Genomic DNA, 20,696 nt, shown 5'->3' with positions numbered 1-20,696 from the left:
AATCCAAAAAATGAGCATAGTATAAGGAGCCTCTGGGACAACTTCAAACATACCAACATTCAAATCATAGGGGTGTCAAAAGGAGAAGAAAAAATGCAAGAAGTTGAAAACCTATTTGAAAAAGTAATGAAAGAAAACGTTCCTAATTTGGTGAAGGAAGTAGACATACAAGTCCAGGAAGCAGAGAGAGTCCCAAATAATATGGATGCAAAGAGGCCCACTCCGAGACACATTATAATTAAAATATCAAAGGTTAAAGATAAAGAGAGCATCTTAAAAGCAGCAAGAGAAAAGAAGTTAGTTACCTACAGGGGAGTTCCCATAAGACTGCCAGCTGATTTTTCAAAAGAAATTTTGCAGACTAGAAGGGACTGGCAAGAAGTATTCAAAGTGATAAAAAGCAAGAACCTACAATCTAGATTACTCTGTCCAGCAAAGCTATCATTTAGAATCAAAAGGCAAATAACCTGCTTCCCAGACAAAGTAAAACTAAAGGAGTTCTTCACCAGCGAGCCATTATTATATGAAATGTTAAAGGGACTAATTTAAGAAAAAGAAGGTCAAAACTATGAACATTAAAATGGCAATAAACTCAAAACAATCAACAATTGACTCTGAAAAACAGACTAAGGAAACAAGAAGAACAGAGAGAGAATCATGGACACAGAGAGCGTTTTGATAGTTGCCACATAGGAGGGGTGTGTGAGGGGATGGGTAAATAGGTGAGGGGATTAAGAAGTACAAATAGGTAAGTACAGAATAACTATGGGATGTAAAGTACAGTATAGGATATGGAGTTGCCAAAGAACTTATATGCATGACCCACGGACATGAACTAAGGAGGGGGAGGTGTTTGCTGGAGGGAATAGAGGGTATTGGTGGAGGGAGGCAAAGGAGGGGGGAACTGGAACAACTGTAATGGCATAATCAATAAAATACACCATAGTTTTTTAAAAGTAAGTTGGGGAGGGGAGAAAAGAGTCTTTTTTCTCAATCTCTAAATATTTCAAACTACATAATAAATTATAGAAATGATTATAATCATCGGTTTCTGTCTGAAGCAGGAGGAAACTTTCCTTGTGACACTAGAGGGCAGGAACAATTTGGGGTATAAGAATGTCAAATGCTCTGCATCTTATTTCAATATTTTGGGGTATAGTTTATTCATTACAAAAAAATTTAGCTGTTCTATTCAGGGGCACGCTATGAGCCAAATTTCAACTCTGGGCTATGGGGTGCACCTGTGAAAACAGACTCTCCCACCTGGACCTGCCAAAGCCTGGAGCATGTGCGGCTGTCGCCATCCATGGAGTGTGGGAGGGAGAGGGTGCAGGCAGGCCTGGAGGTGAGACTCTGCCCGCAGCTGGGGCTGAGGGTGGCTTCACCAGGACTTAGAACTGAGCCTCGAATGCAGTGCTATTTCTGACTGCAGAGCTGCTCGATGGCACAATATCTTTTTACTCCTTTCTCCCTTTATTATCTTTTTTGACTAAATGTCTACAGCCGCAAGGATCCCACCTCAGGAGTGCTATCTGCCACCTGTAATGGGAAACTTTTCGGTGCTGGTACACAGCTCTTATTTACAACCATTTTAAGACATATAATGAGAGAAACAGGAATATGTGTTTCCTCAAGAGGAATATAAAACCAAACACACACTCAGAGGAAATGTCTGTTTGGCTTCAAGAAATAAAAGTGAACAAGAATATAAGTCATGAAGAAGAAGAAGAAAAAGAAGGAAAAAAAAACCCTTAGGTGAAAAGCAGGTGTGGGTAGGCTTTCTTTCCCCGTCAGGTAGAACACAGTAAATATTGAATAATATTTGTTACTTTTTTACATACACACACACATACACAAAAGGGAAGCAACTCATTTCTTCCCATAACAAATACCCATTGGGCACCTGTCATGGGCTAGGGATGTTCTAGGTGCTGAGGACCCATCAGTGAACCCTGCAGATAAAACTCTCTGCCCTCATGATGCTTAGTTCTTGTGGAGGAGGATGACAAGCACATGAAGCATCTGCAATGCAGCACGGGGCTAAGTGCGGGGCTAAGTGCTAAGAGAACAGAACAGGGAAGTGCTGTCCGCAAGCCAGGGGAGAGCCTCACCAGAAACTGGACACTGCTGGCACCTTGTTTTAAAATCTATTTTTAAATTTTAGTTAACATATAATATTGTATTAGTTTCAGGTGTACAACATAGTATGACATTTATATACCTTACAAAGTGATCACCATGAACATAGGATGCATATATCTTTCCAAATTAGTGTTTTTGTTTTCCTGCTGGAACCTTGATCTTGGGCTTTCCAGAGTCTACAATTGTAAGAAAATAAATTTCTGTCATTTAAGCCACACAGTTTGTCATATTTTCTCATAACAGTCCAAGCCAACTTGAGTTGGTTACCAAAAAATGGAATGCTGTTGTAACAAATACTTTAAAATGTGGAAGTGGCTTCAGAGGTGCATGATAGAAAAATTCTAAATTGCCGTGAGGAATTATTGGTAGAAGTATGACGTTAAAGGCAATTCTGGTGAGAGCTCAGAATGAAAAGAGAAGAGCTAAAAAGAGAGCCTCTATCTTCTTAGAAAATACATAGAGAATCACAAACAGGCTATGACAGAAATGTGAGCATTAAAGGCCACTCTGGTGAGGTCTCAGATGAAGATCAGAGACATGTTTTTGGGAGCTGAAGGAAGATGATCTCTGTTATAAAGTGGCAAGGAACTTGGCTGGATTGTGCCCTAGTGTTTTGTTGAAGGTAGAGTTTGTGAGCAGTGAAATTGGATGTTCAGCTGAGGGGATTTCTAAGCAAAGTTTTGAAGTAGTGCCATGGTTTCCCTTTACTTAGAGTAAAATGTGAGAGGAGAGAAATAAATTGAGGTGATTTTTAAGCAAAAGGAAACAGAACTTGATGATCTGGAAAATTCTGTTTATTCGTACTGGAAAAAAAGAGAGAAAAGTGTTCTGAGGAGAACACTACGGGTGTGGCTGAAACACCATTTGATAAGGAGATCTGTTTGGGTGTGAACCACAGATTTGATCAGTCACTACAGAAGCAGCCAGGGAGAGCACAAATACAGCGAGGACTGAGGAAGAGAAATGGAAGACAAAATGAACAAAGACTGCTGGGCTTCTTGGATTCTGCAGGAGTGGAAAATAGAGATATTCTACTACAAATGTTTGTTATTCTTCAAGAAAAGGGAAAAATGACATCAAAGGTGATCCAGAGATAATCCGCACTGCTCCTACCAAGGTTACAAAGGTGGAGCCAGCACTGCGGTTTCAACAGGCTGAGCTGCCACCTCCCAGAGCCTGGGGGGGACACAATTCAGTTCATAGCATTCCTCCCTGGTCCCCCAAAATTCATGTTCTTAATGTATGCAAAATATTCTTTCCATCCCAACAGCCCAAAAAGGACTAGAAGAGGAAAAAAAGAAAAATCTGGTGTCTACTACTGCATGGACTGAAGCTTTGAACAAGCTATAGGTCCAGGAGGACAAAAGAACATAGATACAGCCTCACCACCAGGATCTGAGCCAAGCTGCTTGCCAGCTCTGTGACCTGGTCTATGATATCCCCAAATCACTGTAGGACCAAAGTTCTGAAAAACTATTTGAGCCTGGTTCTGACCTGGGAGTCCAGAGAACTGGTGGAGAAGATCTCAAAATCACTAGAGAGGGAGGGACAAGACAAGGGAGGAGACTAATTCAATGAAAGAAAGACAACAAAATCAGTAATGAGAACAAAACTCATGCCAAATTAAATTCATTTTATAGAACACAGACAATATATATCAGATGCTCAAATGATATAACTTTCATTTTTGAAGTATAAGAAATTATGAGACAAAAACAGTAAGAAATGAAACACGAACAAATGAGTATAAATAATTAAACATTTTAGAAATAAAAATATAGTTATTAGTATTGTCAGAGTAAGATGTCCAAACTTGTAGAGAATTTTTATAAAAACTTATTTGAGCCAAACTTAAAACTGGAAAAATCAGCATTTGTGCTGCCTGTCACTTTCAGAACCATAAGTAGAGACAAGGATTGGATTTTTTATGGGCCCTTTATTCAGATGTCAACAATCTAAGAAGATTGAAGGTTATGTACCTTCTAGAACCATCTTAACACCTCATCTAAAACTGACCTTTCTATAGAAGAAGGAAAGGGTAGGTAAGTGGTTTGGAGAAAGGTTAATAACATAAGAGTTGCAGTCCAGGTGGCAATTTTCCTAGTACTTCTTTATCTGTTGATCAGCAATTCTTTATCTGCATCATGGACATTCACTCAGATACCATCTCCATTGCTTGCAGACCCCATTGGGCACAAGGTTGAATTGCTTTTCCACCTCCTGGAGTCACGTGGTCATGCATTCCAATCCCTGGAATAACAAATTTCCACATGCATTAATCACATAAACCTATCAACTGTGACTGAAGTTAAAATCTTTAATTCTTGAGCTCCCCTATAAAATTAGAAATTAGGAAGACAGAAAAAAGAAAGGGAGTACATGCAGTGAAATAGTAGTAGGAGAGGGACCTGGGTGGGGTGATGTGGGAGGTTTTTTTTATTATTCTTGCAATGCCTATGTAAGTTTTAAATTATTTCAAAATAAACTATTTTAAAAATAAGTAGAACATGGGGATGTAAAGTACAGTCTAGGGAATATAATCAATGATGTAGTAACAATGTATAATGTCAGATGGGTACTAGACTTACTGGGGTGATCACTTTGTAAGTTATATATAAATGCTTAATCACTATGTTGTACATGCATCTGAATCCAACATAATATTGTATGTCAACTATAAATGAAAATTTTTTCATTTAATAAATAAATTGTTCTTTATTTACTTATATTTAGAGAGAGAAGGGAGGGAGAAAGAGAGGGAGAGAAACATTGATATGAGAGAGAAACATCAATCAGTTGCCTCTGCTACATGCCCCGGCCACAGACCAAACCCACAACCTAGGCATGTGCCTTGACTGGGAATTGAATCAATCACCTTTTGCCTCACACATGATGCCCAACCAAGTCACACCGGTCAGGGCTAATTAATTGTTTTTTAACAAAGTGAAGGGAGTGAATATTTCTGAACCATAATCTACCATAGGCTGTTAAAATGATCAAATGAATGTATCTGCAAAACACCTTGCATAATGTCTGGCTCTAAAGTGTTTAATAAATGTTCTCTTCTCCTTCTCTAAAAAAATGATAAAATACAACTAGAAATTTTATTATTTGTTTATATGACCCAGTATAACCTCAAGCAGGAATAGCTGATTCTCGATACCAGTATTAATCAAACAAGAAAAATATTTGTCTTACTACCTAAAATTTCCAAAATCCAGAAACAGGACTTTCCACCTCTTTGTGAGAATGAAAGGAAGGAAGGAAGGAAGGAAGGAAGGAAGGAAGGAAGGAAGGAAGGAAGGAAGGAAGGAAGGAATGCCTGATTAAGCTTTATCTCAGGAATGTAAAGAAATAAGACTGTTGCCTATGCATGTCAATAATAAATTAATTTTTTAAATAATAAATTGATTTTTACTGCTTATCCATCAGAAGACAAAGCCTCCATAGAGTGTCAGGAAGGTTTGACTGTAACTGACTGAAAAAAAACATGTGGGCAAGTACTATGGTTTTCTGCTCTTCCAACTGAATTACCAAAGGAAATATTATGCAAAATGAGATTAGTTACAGAAAGACAAAAACTGCATGATCTCACTTATGAGGAGGGACACTCATAGCACATTATCTTCTGGAGGTTGGGCCCCTTGTAGTACAGGCATCCTCTGTTAGGTGAGTGTTCTAGGAACCGATCTATATCAGTGTACCAGTTGGCATTGTTGTGAGAGGCTGCTTTCGACTTCAGTGAAATTTTTTTGAAAACTCTTTCAACACGGTTACCCATTTCATGATTTCGTGATTTAAAAGTGCACCTGCCCACACCATGCTGAGTGTTCAGCTGTTTTTGACCAAAATTGGAATGACTCCTATGTCCTACCCTCCCTACTCACCCAACCTCACCCCAAGCAACTGTTGTTTGTTTGTTTGTTTCCCCAGATGAAAAAAGTCCTTACAGGAAAAGTTCTGCCGATATGAAAGATATGAAACAAAAAAATGGCAGAAATACTAAAAGGCATCAAAATCGACAAGTTCAAAAACTGTTTTGGGGACCTCCAGGCAAAAATGGCAGCATAGGCAGACATGGCTCACAGAACCACATCAAAACTACAACTAAAATATAGAACAACCATCACTCAGAATCATCAGAAACTGAGTTGAATGGAAGTCTGACAATTATAGAAATAAAGAAACCACCTCCACCCAGACTGGTAGGAGGGGTATACACACGGAACAGCCTGATCCCACACCCCTGTGCAGTAGATAAAAATTCAGAAGCGATATCTCGGGAGCAAGGAGTACCAGGCCCCACACCAGGACCCTCAGCCCAGGATTCCAGTGCCAGGAAGATAAGTGCCCACAACTTCTGGCTGCAAAAACTTGCAGGGATTGAATTGGTGGAAGAAATTGCTGGAACACCAAGCAGTTCCTCTAAAGAAATCACAGTCTCAACTACTCAGACTCACTCCCTCTGAGCTCCAGCACCGGGATAGCAGGTCAAAAGGCACCAGTGGTATGAAGTATCTGGCATCAAGGCAAGCAGAGGCCATTGTCCCTTTTCTAAACCCTCACCCTATAGAGCAACAGAGCTGGCAAGCTGATGCCATATCTGAGACTCCATCAACCTGGCTAACACTGACCCACCTTGGAGATCCCCAGAAACTCTGCCCCACCAATTTAAGGCCCACCCAAGCTGCTTTTCCATATGAATGACTGGTTTTGGCTCATGCTTCACAACTTCCTAAATCCTCTCAAACAAGCCACAGCTGGCCTCAGTGAGCCTGAGGCCTGGCACTAGCAGCTACCAGCCTAGATTCACAGTGTGGCTTCACCTAGGAATCTCCAAGCCCAGCACCAGTAGCAGCCATCTCAGGTTGGTTTATATCTCAGGCAGGGTGGCCCTGGGCCAACACAGGTGGGGAATGATCTTGGCCTGCACCTCCTGGGAAAACCCCAGGGCCTGTGCCCACAGGGGACAGCTACAAACAACACTGCAGCACCACAACCCTGTCCCTGCACAACTGATTCCCCACAGAGGGTAGAGGTTAGTGGTCAGTGGTAACAGCCAATCGTCACAGCTGACTGACCTGGGTAAACCCCTCCCAGTTATCTGCCAACAGAAACTAAGGCTCAACTATAAGAGGAGGGTGTACTCATGATGGGCACACCTTGTGTACCCAGCTTGGATGATAGAGGAGGCTGTGCCATTGGGCCCTACAGGATACCTACTACATTAGGCCATACTGCCAAGACATGGAGTCAAAGCAGCTCTACCTAATACATAGAAACAAATACAGAAGGCCGCCAAAATGAGGAGACAAGGAAACATGGCCCAAATGAAAGAACAGATCAAAACTCCAGAAAAATAGCTAAATAAAATGGAGATAAGCTATCTAACAGATGCAGAATTGAAAACACTGGTTAAAGGATGCTCAAGGAACTTAGTGATAAACTTGAAAGCATAAAAAAAGATCCAGTCAGAAACAAAGGATAGAATCAAGATGGTGGAGGACTGAGTGGAAATCACACTGACCTCCTCCCAGGACCAATCTGGAATTAAAACTAAATTGTGGAGAAATCACCTGGAACAAACAACTGAACAATAGCATGAGAGGAGCCTTATAACCTCGGACAGACATAAGAATCAGCTTTAGCACAACCTAACTGGTAAAGAGTGAGGTAGAGACTCAAGAAGGTGGGCAGGGTGCCCATGGGTGGCAGCACCAGAAGGATATTAAAACGGCCAGTTGGATCCCCCTGAGAACAGTGGGGTCTAAACCCAAAACAGGGATCTCCAGACTACAGCACCAGAGACCAAAAAGTACACAGAAAATAGTCAGCTGCGAAAAGCAGCAGGGTTGCTCTCTGCCAGAGACAGGCCACTGGAGATGCAAAGAGCTGTTTAAAGAGCCAACGCATAAGTTTTTATTTGCAACCACTTACACTGGGCTCTGGCAAAGGCGGGGGCAGAGTGGGGTAGAGTCACCTGAGGAGAGACTGGGGAAGGAGGCTTTGGGGAGAGAAGTGAGAGAGTAGCTGGCGGGGTCCTGGTGCTGACTCCTCCCCATATGGCAACAGCCCTTTTGCTCAGGCAGACCACTCCCCTGAAAGGCAGCAGTGTGAGAGGACACAATAGCCCCGCCCCAGAGAGGCTCTGCCTTGACCTGTGGTGACTAAGCCAGCTGCTGAGTGCAGAGTGACTAGATTAATAGCTGAAGGAGAAAGCCATAGATAGTAGATTCCTGGAAGTCTCAAACAGACTTCCTAAGGTCAGACAGGGTCAACATCTGACATCATCACAGGCATATCCCGAAAAAAACAAAACAAAAAAAACAGTGGTCTCCCACCACAGAAGTTCACACCACAAAGTTAGGAAATCAAGACAGATCCATTTAAGAAGCAGAAGCAAAAAAGAAGAGTCTCACAAATAATGGAAAGACAAAGAAACACCCCACAGTCGAAGGGAAAAGAGGACTCCCCAGAAAGAAATCTAAATGAAATAAAGGCAAGTAAACTATCAGACACTGAGTTCAAAACAATGGTTCTAAGGAAGATCAGTGAGCTCAGAGAGAATTACAAAAAACTACAGAGAAACTATGAGGAATTTACTGCAAACTATATCAGCATGGAAAACAACATAGAAACTATCAATAAGACACAAGAGGAAATGAAGAATACAATTTCTTAATTGAAGAACACAGCAGAAGGAATCAAAAGCAGGCTTGATGAAGCAGAGGAATGAATCAGCAAGCTGGAGGATAAGGCAGAAAAGAGCTCCCAGAAAGAGCAAGAAAATGAAAAAAGACTCAAAAAGAATGAAGAGGCATTTAGGGAAATGCAGGACAACCTGAGATGTAGTAATATCCATATAATAGGGATACCAGAAGGAAAATAAGAAGAAGAGCAAGGGATAGAGAACCTGTTTGAAAAAGTCATGATGGAAAACTTCCCTAATTGGAGGAGAGAAAAAGGCACACAAGTCCAGGAAGCACTCAAGAGAAACCCTATGAAGTCCACTCCAAGACACATCATCATTAAAATGGCAAATATCAAAGACAAACAGAGAATCCTAAAGCAAGCAAGGGAGAAAGTGGTAGTAACATATAAGGGAGCCCCAATTCGGCTAGCATCTGACTTCTCAACAGAAACACTGCAAGTCAGAAGAGAATGGCAAGAAATATTCCAAGTGATGAAAAACAAAGGTCTACAACCAAGACTGCTCTACCCACCAAGGCTCTCAATTAAAATGGAAGGTGAAATAAGGAGATTCCCAGACAAAAGGAGGCTAAAAGGATACACCTCCACCAAACTAGCATTGCAAATCATGCTAAAGGGACTCCTTTAAGAAGATGCAGAAAAAGAGTCTATGAATACCCAGTTCCTTTCACAGTCACCAATACTTGATATTACCAATATTTTCAATACTTATTAATCTCATTGTGACAATGATGTGTTATTTTAATTGTTCCTTTAGTACTTGTTGAAACTAAACCTGTTTTTGTATCTTTCTTGCCTATTTCTATTATTTTTAAAAAGCTTCAAATGAATTTTTGGTATTCTTTTTCCGTTTTTTTGATGAAATGTTTGTATAATTTTTTCCCCTAAAAACAAAAAACTATTAACCCTTTTTTAAGATGTGTTGCAAATACTTTCCTATTCTATTACTTGTCCTTTAACTTTTTTATATGTACATTAGTACATAGTCTTAAATGTTTAATATAGTCATATTGTCAATATTTTACTTCATAGCTTCTGGGTTTGAATATTTTAGTTCAGGGTAATAAAAATATTAGTTTGTAGTTTCTCCTAAATCTCCTTAGGTTTTACATATTGATTTTTAACTCAACTGAATATTTGTTGTATAATGTGTGAAATAGAGCTCTATATTGGTTTTATTTCAAGTAATAGGGGTTCATGCACCTTATATATTGAATAAGCCTTACTTTCCCCATTGATTTGAAATATCAGTTGGATCATATATTACATTGTTAGACAGATATATACATTTGTTTCCAGAATGCTCATTATATTTCATTGATCTGTTTTGATTATTTCTGTGCTGGTGTCATGCTGTTTTAATTGCTGAGACTTTATAATGGATTTAAATTTTTTAATATATTATAATGGATTTTGAAATTTAATAAATAAATAAATAAAATCTGCATTTAAAAAAAAGAAAGAAGGAACTCCAACCTTTTGCAACAACAAGGATGGAACTGGAAATTATTATCCTAAGAGAAATAAGCCAGTTGGTAAAAGACAAATACCATATGATCTCACCTATAAGTGGAATCTATTCAACAAAGTAAATTAATGAGCAAAATAAACCACAGGCATGGAAACATGGAACTGACTGAAAGTGACCAGAGGGTATGGGGATTGAGGGCAATGGTGGAAAGAAGGACAAGGGACTAAATAAAGAACATGTATGAATGTCCCATGGACAAGAGAGTGAGAATTAACTGTGGTTGCAGGGGGTGTGAGGGGATGGGTGGAGGAGGCCAAAGGAGGGAAAATCGAGACAACTGTAATAGCATAAGCATGATTTAAAAATTAAAAAAAATTTAAGAATTTTTTTAAAAAAGAAACAAAGGATACACTAACTGAAATAAAGGACAATTTACAGATTAATCCGAGAACCAAATCCATGATTTGGAACATAAGGAAACAAAAAACAATCAATCAGAACTACAAGAAGAAAAAAGAATCCAAAAAACCTGAGGATAGTGTAAGCAGCCTCTGGGACAACTTCAAGCAATACAACATTCGCATCATAAAGATGCCAGAAGGAGAAGAGAAAGAAGAGGAAATTGTAAATCTATTTGAAAAAAACAATGGAAGAAAGCTTCCCTAATTTGGTCAAGGAAATAGACATGCAATTCTGGGAAGCACAGAGAGTCCCAAACAAGATGGACACACCAAAACACATAATAATAAAAATATCAAAGGTTAAAGATAAAGAGAAAATCTTAAATGCAGCAAGAGAAAAGCTGTTAGTTACCTACAAGGGAGTTCCCATAAGACTGTCAGCTAATTTCTTCAAAGAAATTTTGTAGTCTAGAAGGGATTGGCAAGAAACATTCAAAGTCATGAAAAACAGGGTCCTACAGCCAAGATTGTTCTACCCAGCAAAGCTATCATTTAGAATCGAAGGGCAGATAAAGAGCTTTTCAGACACGAAAACACTAAAGTGGTTCATCATCACCAAACCATTATTATATGAAATGTTAAAGGGACTTACTTAAGGAAAAGAAGAAAATCAAAACTATGAACAATAAAATGGCAAAAATACATATCTATCAATAATTGAATTTAAAAAACAAACTAAGGACACAAGAAGAACTGAAACAGAATCATGGATTCAAAAAGGATTTTGATGGTTGTCAGATGAGAGGGGGTGTGGGGAAATGGGTGAGGAAAGGTGAGGGGATTAATAAATACAAATAGGTAGTTACAGAATAGCCATGGGTATGTAAGGTACAGTATAGGAAATGGAGTAGCCAAAGAATTTACATGCATGACCTATGGACATGAAAAATGGTGTGGGGATTGCCTGAGGGAGCAGGAAGTGTTGGGTGGAAGGGTGCAACAGGGGAAAAATCAGGACAACTGTAATAGCATAATCAATAAAATATAATTTTAAAAAACTCTTGAGCAGTGGAAAAAAACATCTCAGTAGGTGTCACATCAAATGGAAAGTACTTTGAAGATGACTGGAGTTTAAACACATAAGAATAAATGCACAAATTTTTATAAATTCTGGTATTGGAAGGTTCCCCTTGTATATGTGGAATCTAAAAACATCAAACTCAAAGAAACAGAAAGTTGAATGGTGGTTACCAGGGAATGGAGGGTGTGGGACAGGGCAAATGTTGTTCACGGGTAAAAATTTGCAATGAGCAGTAAATAAGCCTTAGAGATCTAATGCACAGTAAAATGAAAATAATAATATCTTCTCTAATCATCAAACTTGTTAAGAGACTAGAATTTAATTATTCAATCACTAAAATAAAATGATAATTATCTAATGTGATAATGGTGCTGATTACTGCTACAACTGCAATCTTATACCACTATATACATGTATCAAATTAACATTTTGTACATCTTAAATTTATACATTATATCAAATATATTTCAATTTTTTAAAAATAAATGTGAGAAACGTCTCAGTTATTCCCTTTTCCTATATTCGTGCATTTTCGCCTGTGATTTTGCAGCTGTATTAGGGTTTGCGGTTTTTGTGGGGGTTTTTTCTTTTTAAAAAATTTATTTATAATAGCATTAGATGTCTTAAATTAGCAATAATAAAAATGAACCTTTATTGTTTACTATATGGATGAAGTGTTTATTAGACTAGCTTTCCTTACAGGATTTGTAGGGAGAATAAATGTAGAGATTTTTACATCACAAAAGCAGGATACTGTGTGAAGTATTCAGTATCCTACATGTGGTTTATATAGTTAGTCCACCAAACGCTGTTGTTGTTTTCCTTTCTGTGATAAAATGTGGATGGCACATTTTAAGAGTGACATGTGTAGACAAGAGTACTTCCTGAGGAAGTGACGGGAGGGTGAAGAGTCTGGGAAACAAGGCCTATTAGGACCAGTTAAAGGAAGTGAAGGTGTTTACTCTGGAAGAAGGTTTCAAGGAAACACAAGAACTGCTTTCAAACCTCTAATGAGATAGTGCATGGAAAAGGGATTACATTTAGTGTAAGTCGTTCAAAAGGACGAACTATACCAATACACGAAATTCATATGATAGAAGATTTTGGATTAGAAAAGGGAAATTCACCAGTGATTCAGGCTGTGTAACACGAAGTGGGCTGCTGCTCAGTGGGCTCCTACTCTTGGACATCCAAGAACATCACAGCATTGCAGAAGTGATTCCCAATTATGTAAAAATTATACCAGATGATATAGAAAGACTGTTCCAAGTCTAAGCTGCAATTACGACATCTCCAAAACTATAAATCACTTTGATTGACTGTACTTACTATTGAATATTAAAATATTTACTTTATATATAAATATCAGAAATGTACCAGTGGTGAGGTCAGTCTGCATATAAGTGACTTTTATGAACTTCAAATACACAATAGACTGAGTAAGGATGAGAAGCTATTACTGAATTAATCATTCAACCTTTGGGAAAGAATGGGCCTTCTTAAAGAAACAGTAGATCAATATTTAAAGTCTATAGAATAAGTGGATTGAGTCACATAATATTTATTTCTTGCGCATTTCTATTACATGTTTAAAGTCATCCTGTCCATTTCCGAGTCTCAGTTCTGTCCTCTGCTGGGGATTTAAGAGATCTCATACAGGAGGTACTTTTAAGATGGGCTGCATTGCTCATGCAAGAGGAGGAGTACGGGGGCAGGACTCTGAATCCCTCCGGAGTATGATACCAATTGTGCTTCACCTGTACAGGGTAAGGGAAAAGACCTCAAAGGAGTTAATGTGCCAAGAAAGGTGTGCGTGCGTGCGTGCGTGCGTGCGTGCGTCTGTGTGTGTGTGTGTCGGCAGCAGTTTGAATGCACGCTTTGGTTTAGTTTATTTGAATGGCTTTCAGGACAGGGGAGGTGGGTACAGCTGAAACAGCATGAGGAGGTCCCTGGTAGTGCTGGCACACTTCTATACTTCGATTAGGGTGATGGCCACCCAAATCTGCATGTGGGATAAAGCTGAAAAGATCTCCCACATCCCCTCCTTTCTCTCTTTTCTCTCCCCCCCCCTCTTTTTTTTCCTCTCTCTCACACACACACATACACACACATAAATATGCATGGAAAAACTGGTGAAATCTGAATAAAGCCTGTAGGCTTGTTAACACTTGTTTCCCAATGTCAATTTCCTGGTTTTGATATTGAACTAATGTTGGGCAAGAAGGTTCCTTGAGGGAAGCTGGGGAAAGATTAAATGGGGTTCTGTACTAATTTTTGCAGCTTCTTGTGAGCCTATAATTATTTCAAAATAAAAAATTACAAAACAAAAAAAGGAGGAGGGTGTAAAGGAAGAGGAGGAGGAAGAGGATGGCCCTTCAGTCACTTGCCTCAATGCTCTGGAAGAAGAGGGAACTACAAAAGGGGAAAGAAGGAAAACCTCATAAGAAATGAATTACCTGTTTCCTGGATCCCTTAGTTGCAAGAAGACCTTAATAGGCTTCCTTCCATAGTCTTGCTTCCCTCAACGCCATCTTCCTCTTGGCCACCAGGTAGACATTTTAAAAATCTGACCAAGTGTTTCTCAATCTTGCTCATGATTAACAGAGTACCTTTCCCCCACTGGCCTTCCACACCCCACGAATTTGACCATCCAAGGCTGCCTATGCACACTTTGCCTTTAATCCTCTCAGTGGGCTCATGTTGACGCCACTGCCTGGTGTACCTTTCCCCTTTGCCTGCACCTAACTCTTCCTCCTCTTAGAAGCGATCAGCTAAGTAACCTGGATTCTGAAGTACATATCCTCCCATTCCAGGCCTGAGCCTAGTCTTTCTCCTGGCGCATTGCCTGCTTCAGTCCAGGGAGTGTTCAGTTCTATCTGGGCACCACCCACTCAGAACAGGAGCCCAGACAGTTGGAATGGAGGCTAAGCACACGCATCAGGTTTAGCTGAACCAAATATTCTGAGGGAATTACAGCCTCCCTTCTTTCTACACCTCAATTTGCCCTATTGTTTTGAAATAATATGTTCATGCCGGTCTCGTCTAAACTGAGGGTCCTTCAAAGTAGAGATGGCCTTTCTTCCCTGGACTCTTGGTGCCTAGTAGAGTGCCCACCACACAGGAGTGCCCATGACAAATCTAGGTTCTGCTTACCTGACCTAGGGGACAGACTTCCTGGCCACACTGTTTAAGAACTACTACTTCACGCCCAAAAACCTGGAGACAGGATGAGTAGCCTTCTCCCAAGATTATAAAAAGATGGACAAAGAAACCATTGCACCTAAAGTTGGTGGAGACCAAAGGGAGTGTTAGCATTGGAGTCCAATCAGAGGGAGGCTGTGCAGGCTGCAATGCAGAGCCTGTGGCTTGGCTCCTGGCCAGAATGGGAGAGGTGGTCAGCACAGGGTACTAACAGCCTCGCAGCCAAGGACAGCGTTCCTCACAGATCTGGGGACCTGACTAGAGTGTGGTTTTGCTGAATACAGAGAGAGCAGTGTCTCCCATAACACAGAGAACTCCATCAAATTTAGAATGTGCTGATGCATTAAAGTCACAGCAGCAGAAAAGCAGTAGCAATTAAGGCACAAAGCATACACACTTCAAAACTGACATGCCCCCTACAGCTGGCCTCAGTGTATATATAGGACAACAATAGAAGAAGATCCAGATCAGCAAGGACACGTGGATAAGCCAAAGAGGGGGTAACATATAGGAGATCCAGGATGACAAGATTTGACCAGTCTCTCCCATTCCAGGTGATGTAGATACCACAATTAACTCTTCTGTGGTCTCTTCAAAGTCTCCGAATTTAGGGGAAGGGAGTACTCACCAGCTTAGGTTTCCAAACTTCTGAGTGACAGACTCTCATCTAAGTACTGCAAAAGGAGAAACCACTTAAAGTAACATAGAATTACTCATCATCTTAGTCAGCTTGTAATGCCTTTACTCTGACTGCCCATAACTGAATCTCCCAGTCCTCCAATCTCAAGACACTGGTTGCCCAATGGGGCTCTAACTTATGGAATTCTAGAAATCCAGGCTTCATCTGCCCTTGCAAAGCCTCAGTGACTTAGTCATGGTTTGTACTTGGGAAGGCCCTCAAGTACATGTGACTCAGGAAGGTAGCTATTGAAGAAGAAGAGGACAACGAGTCTATTGATGCTTTTAAAGGGACCTGGGATTCATAATTGCACAAGTATAAAGTCTTCCCGGCTACCAGAGCAAATCAGGCAGGTCAAGTCTGCTCCCCCAACACATTGCTCAGGCTGCCCCTTCTCCTCAAAGGCTGCCATAGCATCCACTGAGACTTATGTCTCTATTTTGTTTGTACAATTATATTCTGGACAGAAGGGCTCTCAATCAGCAGATATGGTTCTTCTGGTCTCCTTCCCCTGCCTGCATTCACCCAGCCCTTTAGGGTACCACCTCTGAGCAGGTACACCCACTCATTGTGTGAAATGGAAAGCAGTGAGAATAGGGAAGGATGCTGATGTTACGGGAGTACCTATTTTGTGCCAGACACTTCTCATAAACTATCTCATTTGGAACAGGAATAAAAGGCTTGCCAATGAAGTGAGAAATATAACTCCCAAAAGATCTGTTTCATTTCCATTTTGATACTTTCTCTTTCACATGGTCCATTATTTTCTAAATTTAGGGAGGCCCCATGTAGAAGTAACTCTATCAGGTATCATTGCTTTTAGCTTAGAATCAGAGGAAGTTGGGGGTTTCGCACCTCTCATGGAACTCCTGAATGCGTCTCACACCAAGTCAAAGAGGGTTGCCCTGAGATTGTCAGCTGCAGGGGCTGGGGAGTTGGGGCATACAGGTCTGCTTTTTTAATATACTATATTTATATTCTAAGGTAATCGATGGGCAGTATCTGGAAGTTACTCAGGGAAAATGTTATTTTTCATAAACACCAATGTCCTAACAAAACAGAACTCCCTTTTCCTATTACTCCCTCAACTGCTAAAGAAGAAAAGGGATGGACAGTGGGGAGAAGGCAGGTTATTTTCCAACTGGGCCATGGGCAGTAAATGAATAATAGTAATTAAAACAAGTGCGCTTAAATAAGAGAAGCTGATGAAAAGGCAAAGTTTTTATAAGAGGGTGCAATTTTGGGGCCTGGCCTATGATTCCAGAGCTAAAATCAAAACTAACAAGGCTAATAAAAACCCTGGAAGACCACTCTGTGAAAGTTCCATTGCCAGACAATGCCTATTCCAAGTCAGTAGAGATTGTCCGAAGAGCGGTTCAGAGATCAACCTCACACCAGAAGAGGAAAGAAGGACAGAAGACCTAGAGAAGCAGCTCTAGAGAGGGGGCCTGAAGTGTACCTGAAGTTTATTGCCTTTGCAGAAATGAGAGAGCCTCTGTGGTGGTCTCAGCAGAGGCTCACTGACTCAAGAGAACACTAGATTTGAATGATTCCAGGCCTTTCATTTTACAAATGAAGACAGTGAGGCCTGAAGAAGTGATGGGCTGTGTCCAAAGGTTCAGAACAACCTGGCAGCTGGCACCTGGGGTGGGAAGGCATTTCCTCTCACTTAAAGTATTGATTTGGCTACTTTTCCTGATCCTGAGCACTGGGGCTGCCGTGGCTCTTCCCTCACACAAGAGGCCTGGCCCATCTGGCATCAAAATTATCCCAAACAACCAGAAAGAGAGTTACTGAGGGAAAAAACATGCAACCTTGCCTTTTTTTTTTTTTTTTTTAGCAAAATGAAGAGAAAAAAATAAATAAATAACCCAGTGTCTTAGTGACTAATAATTTCTGACACAACTGTATAAAGTATTTGTAGAGAGCCATTAACAGAACCATTTGGAAAGTTTTGTATTGTTTTCCTAAAGGCCCACATGCTGCCTGGAGCCAACTGTGAGCTTGAAAGACTTTGCCCTGACACTTTCCACTTCCTGCTCATCCTCCTGTTACCAGGATGTGAAGGGGGTGCGGAGGATGAGAGAAACTTCCTGCCGCTGCACAGCTAAGGCCGGCTGACCCAGGCTGGAGGAGGCTCTGTCCAGGAGCCCGGGAGGAGGAAATCTTGTTTCCTCTTAAATCACCCAAGAGGTGGTAGAGAGGGATGTGTAGGAAGTCAGTTAATTGTTGCCGAAGCCACAGTCTGTTTCTTAAACACGGAGATCACCACTCCAATTACCTTAGGGCTGTGAGAGGGGGGAATTGAAGGAAAGGTTTCCTCAGACACTTGGAGAAGGGGCTGCATTAGCCCAAGAAGGTCACATGACGCTCCCAGCCATGAAATCCAGGACCCAGGCACCGCGAGTGCCTTTGCCTTCCCTAACCAAAGGCTCATGGTGCCCCACTTAGTTCTGTGCACTGTCAAACGCACACAGGGAGAAAACTCTAGTTCTGAAAACTGTGCCTGGTTCAGACAGGACCATTTGCCATGATTGGGAGGGGACCCAGGGAAGGAAGGCATTTGGGAACCATTGTTAGCTGGAGAAAAAAAAAACACTCACACTGTAAACATGTATAAATGGTCTTGGGTAACTTAGGTGCCCAAGATCCTGTTGCGAACTTTTATTCATTACTCTTGTTATTGTTATTATCGGAGACATTCCCTCCTACACATCCTTCCTTGCTCCTGGCAGGGGACATGTCTTGATAAAAAGCAAAGAATATTCACTCTGCCCTTCCAATTACAGAGGACGGGGCTGGTTGGGGTGAGGGGAAAGGGCACCATCAGAGCAGTCCTTCGCCAGCAGTGAGGAGCGGGGCTTTTCATAGGCATGAACCAGGCAGAATAACTTCACCCATATAGGGACTTTTGAAAAGGAATCTATGAACTAGGAATCTATGAGGAGAAATTTAGGAATATCTTTCAGAAAGGGGGCACTGACAACATGCTTTCTATCCAGCCCACAGAGACAGGATACTGTACACAACCAGGGCTGAATACTCTCAGGTAGGAATTTACATTAAAGAAGCCTTCACATAAATAAGGCGGTCTGAAACAGGACTACATTCTTCCCTGTTAAATCACGGTTTGGTCCAACCTTGTTTTGCCAGCAATGAATCCCTGAGATTGAACATGGAAGTTCATCTCACAAGGCTCAGATCCAAATGCCACATCCTCCTCGAGGCCCTTCCTGGATTCCCCAATCAAAATAAGTATCTTTCTTTGTGATCCCACAACGCCTTCTTCCTCCTGCTATAGAGACAGTTTACCTGGCGCAAAATAAGCACTAAATTAATACTCACTTAGTGGCTTATTAAATCAATAAATCAGTGAACGGAGAAAGATGTGAGAATCATGAACAAGTCTTTCAAGGTAAAAGCACAGCCTTTATTCTGTAAGTGCTTTGGAAATATTTATCCACTTCTGGGAGTATGTCCTAAGGAAATAACCTTTTTGGAGGGATATAGTAATTCACTTCTTAAAGACTGGGAATTAAAAAAATAAAAATTGTAGTCTGAACTTTAAATTTAAAAATCATAACCCAAACAAGAAAAGGAATATTTGCAACTTACTCTTCAAGTCTTGGTAGAAATTAATGTTTTCCCCCCTGAATCCCTGCATCTTGGTGAGAAATAGGGTACAGTATTTCTGATCTAGTTTTGGGTTTGTTTTTTTTTAAGTGAGGGCTGGAGCCAAGATGTTAGAAAATACTCTTTCATCTCATATCAAGAGAAAAGAATTTGGGGCATTTTGATATTTTCCATGGCCCTTTACATCATCCCATCAGCTCCCAATGGGGCCCCTGTTTTCATTATCAGGACCATTCCTCATCAATGGCTCCCTCTTTTAATTGAAGAAGTGGCGAGGCTTTGGAGAGCTGCCTTCCTCTGCTCTGACCCACCTCCTCTTCTGGTGCCAACTCCCATTTGGAGGAGAGTTAAAGGAATTGTTTGTGTAGGGAGTGGCTTGGCCTTCCCTTTCAGTCCCTGAAGCCACCCCCTCCTCCTCTGAGCTTTACCACCTAATTCCCAGCAGCTGGCTTTGTTACCGCAATAAGTGGGAAGTCTTTCTTAATGTGGCACAGAGGTGTCTGTGGGCAGGCAACCATGGGACACCGCTGGCCACAGCTGGCTAAATGTGGTTTTGGAGACTTGTTTGTGCTCCTGCGTGACTAATACTTACCTACCGGCTAGCTGGCATAAGAATTCTCTCCTACTCATCTGGCACTCGGAAGACAGTCAGTGTACTTCCCAGACACTGCCAAACTCATTCAGAGGGAAGGCAGAGAGGCTGGGTTTCGGTGGGACTGAATCACAGGGCCCCAAGAGGCCCCAGGGTCTCAGAGACATTGAGGCACTTTCTTCCCTTGAGGATTTGTGCCCTGCCAGCTGATTGGAATGACTTATGGGTGGTCCTAGCAAATAGTAGGAAATAGATAAGAAGGCCTTTAACTTCTCTCATCGAACAAGTCTTTGTCTATTTGTAAAATAATATTATGTTTAAAGAAAGAAATCTAGCTTTAAATTAGTCAAGAACTTAGAGTGAGATGCAGCACATGACAGGCTTTGAGGTTGAAAGAATTAATAAATAAACAAATGAGTGAGTGAGTAAAGGAATGAATGGACTGATAAGAAAATGTGGAAGAACAGGAGAGGCAAAAAGAGTCTCTGTATTCTAGGAATTTACCCACCAGATACCCTCCATACATGTAAAATGACTAATAAACAGATTAAATAAATAAATTATGGTACATCTGTGTTGTGGACTACAGTGCTATGTGGCTGTTAAAAAAAATGATACATCTATATACATATGGATACAAAAAACACCCAAGGTCTACTGTGTGAAGAAAACAAAAGCTAGAGACAGAACAGCATAGACAGCATGCTATTATTTGTGTAGATAAAAAAACTTTATATGTATTTGTAAAGGCATAAATTATCTCTGAAAGAACACAGTGTAAATAG

At 40.7% G+C, this 20,696-nt stretch overlaps 1 protein-coding gene across 2 annotated transcripts in view; it reads right to left on the bottom strand.

Moving 5' to 3' along the window:
• Positions 1-4,079: 4,079 nt before the first annotated feature.
• Positions 4,080-20,696, bottom strand: part of GATA6 (GATA binding protein 6) — an 87,624-nt gene continuing 71,007 nt past the window's right edge. Inside the window, exons 7-8 of one of the 2 annotated variants that reach the window (XM_054583441.1) lie at positions 15,636-15,681; positions 4,362-4,392 (exon numbers count right to left, since the gene is read on the bottom strand). In XM_054583441.1, the coding sequence (XP_054439416.1) occupies positions 15,640-15,681 (42 nt within the window). In that variant the 3' untranslated portion in view covers positions 4,362-4,392; positions 15,636-15,639. Of the gene's footprint in view, positions 4,393-15,635; positions 15,682-20,696 lie in introns of both variants that reach the window. The other variant, XM_054583443.1, reaches the window with a different exon arrangement.

The sequence above is a fragment of the Pteronotus mesoamericanus genome, unplaced genomic scaffold (assembly GCF_021234165.1).
Source record: "Pteronotus mesoamericanus isolate MK-2021 breed Mesoamerican mustached bat unplaced genomic scaffold, CSHL_Meso_final contig_74, whole genome shotgun sequence".
NCBI lineage: Eukaryota > Metazoa > Chordata > Mammalia > Chiroptera > Mormoopidae > Pteronotus > Pteronotus mesoamericanus.
This window is presented reverse-complemented; position numbering and strand designations above follow the sequence as displayed.